This window comes from Solea solea, chromosome 6 (assembly GCF_958295425.1).
Source record: "Solea solea chromosome 6, fSolSol10.1, whole genome shotgun sequence".
NCBI lineage: Eukaryota > Metazoa > Chordata > Actinopteri > Pleuronectiformes > Soleidae > Solea > Solea solea.
In genome coordinates, this window is record NC_081139.1 from 5,902,804 (window position 1) to 5,912,931 (window position 10,128).

Sequence of the window (10,128 nt, forward strand, 5' to 3'; positions counted from 1 at the left end):
TTGGGAGCAGGTGTGCTCCCGCCACAGGTGAGCTGATTGCATGCTGGAGTTGGAAGCAGGAGAGGAAGGAGGAGGAGGAGGAGGCAACGGCAGGGCATGACACAGAGTTTACCATGTTGGATTCACAAGTCCCATTTGAAGACGTGCAGCATGTTCACTGAAACTGAAGCAACTCAACAGAACTCAATAGAACTTGTGCTGTTCCTACCACGACCTGACAAAATGTCTGCAGTTTATATGCATTCACATACAGTCACAACCTGCCTCATACGTCATGACCAAAAACGGGTCACACAGGTAGATTAACAGACGTTAATAAATAATATTAAAGCAAATGGATACTGAATAATAACTAACAAAAAAAGCCCTGAGCCCACTAAATGATTAACGTGGTGGGTGGGAGACTGGCCAGGTGCTTTCACTTATGTTAATTAACTCCTGTTTTTTTTTTTATATATATATATATTTACTGTGTATATGAGCAAATAACACACAACAACCAGCTATTTGTTGACAGACTAATCCACACAAGACTGAGGCACAAAAGGCTCCACTGTCATGTATGTTTCCGGAATGCTGTCAATCAAAAACTGGTTCCTGGTGCCTTTCAGACATTTCCTCCAATCATCATGCAGAGGCCCAGTGTCCGTGCCCCGCCCACTGCTCCATCAACTCCCAGAGAAGCTGAGCTTTCCTGGAAGTGATGATTTTGCTACATTTGTCCAATCACTGTCGAGCTCAACTCGGCGTGGAGGCTGATCACGTAAGACGATCCGTAATCAGGGGTGTCCAAACTTTTTTTTTAACAAGGGCCAGATTTGATAATGTGAAGATTTCCAGGGGGGCAATGGTCACTTCAGACCTTTTTTTTTTTTTTTTTAACAGTAACATTTACATACAAATGCACCGTTTTATAAAAATGTTATTTTCATTGTCAAAATTATCTTTTTTAAATGGCAATGTAACCAAATCTAAGCCATGCAGGAGTGGAAAAAAAAATCTGGAGTCAAGTAACATAAGATGAGTGCATATAGAAGTCTGTCACAGGTCGATTTCAAACCCAGGACGTGACCAAGGCCGATTTTCTCTGGCTATAAATATTACATTATAAAAGGGAAGCTGCGGGCTGGACAAACTCTCACCAAGGGCCACGATTGGCCCGCAATCCAGACTTTGGACATGCCTGTTTTAGAGGAAGCTTAGTTTCTGTCTTAGAGCAATCGCCACTGCTGTCCACATACCTGAAAGACAAACAGACGTACTGTATGTAGATATGCATGTTTGTCAGCTGGAACTGGATCGTAACATCATTTAGTTTGAAGGAATAAGAACCACACAGGTATTAAAGAAAAAAATATTTCAATATTTATTTGCAGTATAAACATGTCTTATGTTGTTTCCATATACTGTACAATACATAGGGTCAATCGCATTTCCTTCAGGAGACAGAAAGGTGAAACTGCCTCACTTAACACACACCTTGTTTTTACACAGACAGATTGCATCTTTTCTTTTTTCTTTAAAAAAAAAAAAAAAGTTTACAGCACAATACAAAACAGCTATTCAACATGTGTTTGAAGCTGTGAACACTATGCAAGATGCATTGTCAAAAAAATCCCTGAAAAATTCCTCACTGAGGTAACATTTTAAAATCATTCATGTTTTCTCTTTCACTTTGTGTTTTTATGCTGCCGCCTCCACGTCTCCTCGTCTCCTCCCCCCTCTGCTCCCCCTCATTCATGTCTTTTACCTCCCGAGCATAATTCTCGTCAAGATGTAGCTACAAGTTTAAGGGACGCAGAAACTGCCGTTCCTGTGATCTGGCAAATGTACAAACAGAGAAACAGACTTGATTTCTCTTTCATTGTTACAAAGACACAACAACTCAAGAAAGCAGCTTGAAATTAACTGTTATTTTTTTTTTTGTTTTTTTAAAGTAGAAAAGCTCCATACTGATTTATATTTAAATCCTAGGGTACGAGTGATCAAGTCCCCAGTGTTTTTCTTATTGTAATTGGGACATGGCGACTCCAGACAATGGAAGTCGATTCAAGCATGGTCAAATTATTTTTCATCTCTGGTGTTATATGAACAGAGGAACTTTTGCATATAAATTCATAACATATATATACTTATATATATATATATTTTTTTTTATATTGAAAGGCCACAGGAACAGCATAGATCACATTATATCAAAACAAGACGGAAAAAAGACCTTGTAATTATTTAAGCCAGGTGGTGTAATTGTGTACTGTAAAACATAACTGACATGCTGAACCGTACATCTGCCTGTGTCATGTGCCACTTTGTGTATATATGTGTGTGTGTGTGTGTGTGTCAATGAGGGCCTCTTTCAGGTTGGTACTGGGCACAGTGGCCCTACATATTTGGACACTCCGGGTGAAGTGTTACTTTCGTCAACGAGCCGCAATGGAGCAAAATCATGTTTAATCATATAGAAGAGATAAAGTACAAAAAAAGAATTTAAAAACTTTGAGGTCATGGATCTATAAAATACTGCAAAAGTGTGTTTGGATATATTGCAGAGTAACAAAGAGGACCTAATGTGACCCGCAACGGCCAAAACGACAGTCCATCGCTGTCCATCGTTAACCAGGTTCTGATTCAAATAACAGAGAACATTTTTTTTTCCTTTACACAATGTTTCTTTTTTTTAAAGTGAGATACAAAGAGTATTTAACAGTCAGCATTAGAAAGAAGTTAGAAAGATTATATAAGGCCAGCGAAAACCAACCCTGTTCATATTTAACACTTGTTCCCCTCTGAAACCCGCTTCTCTGTTTTTCTGCTTTGACCCTGTCCACATTTGCCATTTGAAACTAAATTGTCTGTACTTTGCGACAGAACAATGAGCCTCACGCAAAAACCACTAACACGGAGTTGTTATAGTTACATGTGAAGTGAGTATGTTGGAGTTAGAAATCACAGCAGCTCCTTTTAATACTAAGCTGTAATTCTAGTACAGGTACAGGTACTCATTATGGTGCCAATTTATTTTATTTTATTTATTTTCCTCTTTAACAGTAATGAAATGAAGTAGTAGTCTAGACCGGTTATGTGAGTCACCAACATTCTGATTTCTCCATAAAATGTTTAAATGTTAAATGTTAATTTAGAGTGTCCTAAATTAAATGAATTCTCTTTTTTAGTGTGTTTTTGGTAGAATTCCCAGCTGGTGACATTCATGTTTGTGCAGCTATGAGGGTTTAAGTCTTAATCTAACATTAAGCACTTGTATGTACAAATCTAATGGATAAAATATGACATTTAAAATAATATTAGTGAAATGTTGTTTTTTGTTGCATGAGTCCAAGTGAATCTACAGATTTAACTAAACTGTGCTGCAGTGTCGCTCCGCCATGAGAGGAAACTTAAGAAGGCAATTTTAGCAGCAGATAGACAATTTAAGTTTTGATAATTATTTTTTTTAATTAAACAAATTTGCTAAGTGCTACTAATGTGGAAGGGGTCTCAGAAAACTCCCTGAACACATACTGAGTGCCACCATGTTCAGCAGCAACAGCAGTTAAAAAACAGTCCTCAGCATTCATCTCCCAGTCTAATAAAGCAACAGCCTACATGTGGTCACATGTTCTTTTTTGAGAGCTTATAGTGCCACAGCATGCTCAGGTAAATAACATATGGATAACTACCATGTTTTTTAATTTATGGGGGGGGGGGTTGAGTCAACGTGGACTCAATTTTCTTTGACAGAATAGATAATCCCCTTTCTTTTCCATTTTCTCCAATACAGTGAAGGGCTTGAAGCTATTAAGTATAAGTGCAGTCTGTAGCTGAGGCCAGTCCAAGTCCACAACACCACCTCAGTCCTAAGCATAGAAACCCAAGTTATAATCACAGTCCTTTGTCCCAGAGTCCCTTCTTTGGCATCTGTTCGGGACCTGCGAGGACCCAAAGATGGACCAACACGTTAAACATGTTCCTCCTGGGCGAAAAAGAAGTTTGCAATGTAAGTAATACAAGAGTGTTTGAGGCACTTCTTTGCCTAAAGTTGCTAAAATTAGCTGCCCAAGAATTTTGCTCAGAAAGATGTTAACACTACCTTAAAAACGGCCAACCTGAACCCCTCATTCAAGTCCCTCCCTCATAATCGTAGCTGTTAAAAACCAGTTTGGCAAAACTAACCAGTAAGACAATGTGTTGTGACAATATAATCAAGGAAAGTCAGTATTTAAATGAAATTTAAAAGCAACACATGACTATAATAATAAACAAACAACTTAGGCAACTGGATGAACAGTCATATGGAGAATAAAGGAGGAACTGGGAACTCACACTTAAAAATGGCTTGCCAATGTTAAAGCTTGTTGAATCTTGACACAACTACAATTCAACTGGCAACTCTAAAATGTGTGCCCAGTCTTCCCCACTGTCTGTCCTGTTCTGGACCCTGAACCTCGGTCTTTGGCCGGGGGCCCCGCTCCTGCTCCCTCCCCACTGCACAGTGCAGCTGTCTGGACTCGTCGCAGCCTGGGACTGGCCTCTCCTCTCGCTCTCTCCCCTCCTCCTCTCTGAATGTCTCTTTATCTGCCTGCTTCCAGCACTGGCTCAAGTGCCAACAAGTCAATGGCTACATCACTGTGCAAACTGCATTAGGTCATTACAAACCTAAAAGAAAAACAAAACTTAAACAAAAAAAAAGACAAGTAGGAAATTCACAACAACGTTTCTTTTTGTTGGCATCGCCCCCTACCCATTCTCCGTCTGTAGTTTTACAATCTCTTAAGCCATCATTGGACTGGATAACTTTGTTTTTGAACAAAGATAAAGTTTCTATGTGTAAATATTTATATAAGGTATATAGTTGTGCATAAATGTACACAAAAATATACAAAAATGCATATAGACATACTTGTTAAGGACTGCACACACATTTTCTGTTATGTATGATGACATACATACAGTACATACATACTTTGTTTTTGTGTGTGTGAGTGCATGTAAAGTGTATGTAAATTCCTTGGTTTTTAAAAACTCTACATTCAGTAGAGCGGGATTTCCTACGAGCAAATCCCAGATTCTCCACTTGGCACCAGTCAACTCAGCTCGAGGGCTGAGACAGAAAGACAGAGAGGACGCTGTTGTCTTGGAAATCGAGTGCCGTAGACATTTCTGTGTTCCTGTCTTTGTGTGAAGCTATTAACCTTTGCTCAGTTTCTCAGTCAGTTAGGTCTCCTCCTCTTCTTTTTGATGCAAGAGAAGTTGATCAAAATTCAGTCAACTCTGAGGAGGATTCCATTGCAAACCCGTCAGTTCCTTGCTCTGGGTTTAATGAAAATACAACACCCCTTAAACCCCTTACACGTGGCCTGTGTGACCTCCTCTGTCCCTCCAACGCTGCTCCATGGCCAGGCTCTCGGACAACGAGCCTCAGGAGGCTAAAACATTCATTAAAACTGGCTGCGTAGAGCTGGCTTCAGTGCAGCCGCTTGTTACCATGGTAAGAACACCACCATGACTCCCGCAACTTTCAAAAAAGGGGACAGTCCCCTTGCTGATTTTCATGTGGACTCCAGCGTGTCCAGCTGAAACACATTGTGATTGGTCGGGGTGGTGAAGAACAGCTGGTCATGTGTTGGGGAGGAGGAGTGGTTGTCGCAGCCGGGGCTGTTCAGGCCCAGAGTCCGCTCAAAGTCCAGGAGCTGGCCCATGAAGTTGAAATTGGGGGAAATGTTAGACTTTTTCCGCTTGACAAAGTCGTAGGCGTCGTTGAGCGACAGGTTGAGCTTCTGCATCAGGTAGGCCACCGTGACGGTCACCGAGCGGCTGATTCCTGCCAGGCAGTGGACCAGGATGCCGCATTTTTTTGAGCGCGCCTCATCTGGGGACAAGAGGGAGGGACAGAGGAGGAAAAGATGAAAATGGAGGAAGATTAGACTAAAGCCAATGTCTCATGCACCCTGTATCTATGACCTTTGAACTTTCTTTCTTACTTACCATTTTGATAATATTAATGTGTATAAAACAAACTGATATGTAAGGTACATATTAAAAGTCATTTGCTGCCTTCCGCTAATTTTCAAAGTTGGTAACGGTACCATTACAAATACTATCAATATATCATATAACTTAATTGTTTATCGCGATCACAATTTAAAGCAACTCTTACTAGTGTATCTTTTTTTGGAATCAAATGAATGCAAAGAAAGTTACTTTATTAACTTGACTTTGCCATGTATGAGGGTTTGTCAGATGAACAAACCAGGCTACAGTGTTAGCATACGTAATCAGTCTAAAATGATACTGACAGAGTGATTGTTATTTCTCACTGTCTGATTCATTAATTTCACTTCCTGAAAAAGAGATTGATCCACAGTCCTTTTCCCAAAGTTGCATTGTATTCCAGTTGTGTCTGTTTATGCTACAAAACAATCATCAAGCCGTTTTTCTGCTCATAATATTTGAGAATAATCCTGGATGATGTTTCTCAATGACTGTGAAAACTCATGTTTCATTCTCCTTTCTAGCTCCGCATTAAAACCTGAATAAAAGAACATCTTACATTTTTGAACAGACTACATCTATTCACCTTTTCTTGCCTTTGCACTTGCATCACTGAAGGCCATTAGGGCGAGAGTAAGTGCTTCTTTACTTCCTTTCCTGCCCCCTCTCTCTTTCATCCTCTCCTTTATCTCTCTCTCGCTGCTCCTCCTCACTGTCTCTGCCTGCATCTCTTGTTGCAGGATTGGGGTCATATGCCTCACAAGCTCAGGCTGCCAAACGGAAGCCAAATTAAATTTTATATGTGACGTGTTCTCGCTTTCCCACATTAGGAAGGGCACAAAAATCCTTATCACAAGACTTAAACCCACTATACAAGAGCCAGAAGTCAATTTAACAACCGGTAGTTAATCTGTAATGGACTGATCTTTACATTTTGCAGCATTATATCACGTTGATGTAAAGAAAGACAATATAATAATGTAAGATCCTTCCATAACCACCCCCCCTCTTATAGTCCCAAATAAACTAAGACATGCTCCAATTATAATTATAGATTAATAGTTAACAGTGTAAGGATCACATCTGGGTCTCTTTTTCTGGCCAAAGCATCTCTCCTTTACCCATAATTACCCTGCTGTTAAGATCTGGTGTAATTCCTGCACATTACAGCCAGTCAGGCAGCACCATTTAACATCAGCCTGACCCCAATCTGACATGACCTTCTGGCTCTGGCATATGTCACACTGCCTCGCACCTAAGTGGAAACATCACTCCAGAGGAAAATAAAAAAGGTTAGGGGTCTGGACAAAGAAAGGCTTGGAACACTGACTCATCAGAGAGGCATTTCACTCATTCTCAGGTAGTTAAGTCGGAGGAAATGATGGGAAATGCAGAAAATTGGATGAGAGGATGCAGCTTAGACATGGACAAAACCACTTGTGGCTTCAGTTTGACCTCCTGCTACAAAAACACATCTAATTATTTTGTGATTTTGAAATCACATCTGTTGTTTTTAATTAGTAGCACCAGATTAAAAGGCAGCTAGCGGACAATTAATCAATAAGCTAAGAAACCAAATGTGTGTAATTTCCATGTTTATGTAAATACAGACTGTTGGACAGACAAAATGGTCAATTGTAATATTTTCTTTCTAAGAATTAGATATTCAACTTTACCTATTTTCTGACATATTTATATACATAATTGCAAGTAACAGCAATCAGTTGCTTGCAGAAGTCTGAATTCTCACACAAAATAAACATACAGAAAATGATGCAGTTTTTATACTTTATATTACTGAATAATTGTGTGAAAATAAAATGGTCCAAATAAAACAAACTGTAGACGTAAGAAGACAAGACCAAAACATGACTAACGAGAGCTGAACATGACTTTTTAAAAAAGAGAGTAGTTCCAAAGAGAACTCATCAATAATCAAAATACAGCTGTTGGGAAAATGATCTGATGTAACCTCTGACAATCATTACGCATCACATGACTTTGACTACTAAAGCACGCTCTGCCTTTACTCACCAATGAATGAAATGGCCTCTGGGAAAAACTGTGAGAGGTTCTGGCTCCAGTGATCAGAGATCGGAATCTGTTTGTACTTGAAGTCGCCTTCGTGTTCGAACATGTTGGGCAGGTTGGGCGTCACATTGAGGATGTACTTGATATTGTGCTTGCTGAGCACGTCCAGGTTGGCGGAGTCTTTGGCACATCCCAGGTAAAGGTACGGCAGGATCTGGACCGGGAACGCTGGCTGGTTGTTGGGGAGGGGGCTGCCCTCCGACTCTGTGGCGCTGCCTGGCTCGCGGTCAGATTCCCCATCAGAGCAGTCAGAGCTAATGCGAAGTCCTCCCAGACCCAGGACAGAGGTCGGCGGCGAGCTGCTCGGACAGGAGCAGTCCAGGTTGGTCTCACAGTGCTCGGGGTACTCGGACTGGAACTTGTTATAGCCACCTGGAGGACGAGGAGAACATCAGACACAAATATCAATATTAGGAAATGTTAAGGAAAATTATATCAGTGGGTGGTATAAAAAAAAAAAAGTGCCCTGTACATACAAGAACAAAAGAATATCCCACACACTGTTCTTTCTCAGCAGCATCACGTTACTAATTCAACATTGAAACATTTTAGTCTCTCTGGACCTTTGTCGAGGCTCTTGGATCGAAATGTGGATTGTTGGTGAATCAATAAATCGTGATGCTGAGCAACAGTTTGGTGTAGGTTGTTTTGGTTCTGGAGTTTTTACCTTCCAACACACTTGCATTGAAGAAAGTTGGATGTGTGAATATAGAAACATATGTGTGTGTGTGAATTAGACCCAAAAAAGACTTACAATTACTTAAAAACACACTATAGAAACAATAATCTACATGATATAGAGGTCAAGTCAAGGACAAATAAAATTTTATTCACATGATTATGTCTAAGTACTTCCTGTCTCAAAAATCAGAATTTTTTTTACCTCTGCCAAAGAGGTTATTCAGTTGTTTATTATGCACCATAACACTACAGCAAATGTCCTTATATGTTTACAACCTACTGCAATAAAAAAAATCTGTCTTCTTCTACTCATATTGTCTTTTTTGTGTATGCACAAAAATAACGTGATTGTGAATAAGCAAACACGCTGGACACATGTGCTCCATTAAGAGAAGCTTAAGCCCCGAGGAGAATGAGCAGCAGAGCAGGACTGTCAGTCAGAGCTGCAGTGCAACCACACACACACTCTGTTCACTGGAGTTTTGTGAATGGCAGCTCAGACAGTGAGTGACACTAGTGAAGCATTTGATATGACCAAGTCGATAAATCCAACACGCCCTCTAATCCTCTAATATGACTACATGTTATCTGTATACCCTGTGCTTTTATTACACCTCTCTTCTTGCTGCTGGATTATTGTTGTGCTAGTCTCATTATTTCCCTCTTCATTCATGAAAAAAAACACACAGTCTTTTCCTAAAAGGCACACACACAACATGGCGGGCCTTTTCTTTTTTTTCCTTCTTCTTCTTTCTCTTAAAGCAGCATTTAATTGAGAACATATTTGAGGCAGCTTTGTGAACCGAGACACTGAACACTGTTCACGCTTTCTTGTCAATGATCATTTCACACTGGCACAACGGAAAATTATGTTTTTATGTAAGCGATAAGAAAAAAGTGTCCTGTCAAACATCAAAGTTCACCATGACCTCACTCTTGTGTTACAATGTACAGTATGTGTCATAAAATCATTAGACATGCATTTCTCATTATGACACGTGGATAATGAATAGCAGGGGAAAATAAACCTCACAGCTGGATTTATGTGAAGTTGTGCCACACTGTGACAATGACATGTCTTATAGGGGTTGATATCTGCCACATTTGTTACTGACAGCCTATGATTTGTTGCTGTAGGTGACATATGTATTTTATTATATTATATACAGTGTTGAGTGTTAAAGTTCAAGGCAGCATCACTTAAATCAGTGTGAAATTAACTGGTCTTTCTGCTAGTCAGTTTTGTGTCCAACTGCGTTAAAAAAAAAAAAAATGACCTCCACAACAACCAGACCGTAATGATTATGCTGTAAAAAAACTTACCTTCCAGATAGAAAGCCTTGCAGCCATCGTCCCGCAGCTTCTGCA

General features: G+C 39.9%; 1 protein-coding gene across 1 annotated transcript in view; it reads right to left on the reverse strand.

Moving 5' to 3' along the window:
- Nucleotides 1-1,342: 1,342 nt before the first annotated feature.
- dusp7 (dual specificity phosphatase 7) overlaps nucleotides 1,343-10,128 on the reverse strand; it is a 14,669-nt gene continuing 5,883 nt past the window's right edge. The window contains exons 2-4 of the mRNA XM_058631135.1: nucleotides 10,084-10,123; nucleotides 8,023-8,451; nucleotides 1,343-5,866 (exon numbers count right to left, since the gene is read on the reverse strand). Coding sequence (XP_058487118.1) covers nucleotides 5,547-5,866; nucleotides 8,023-8,451; nucleotides 10,084-10,123 — 789 coding nt within the window. The 3' untranslated portion in view covers nucleotides 1,343-5,546. The remainder of the gene's footprint in view (nucleotides 5,867-8,022; nucleotides 8,452-10,083; nucleotides 10,124-10,128) is intronic.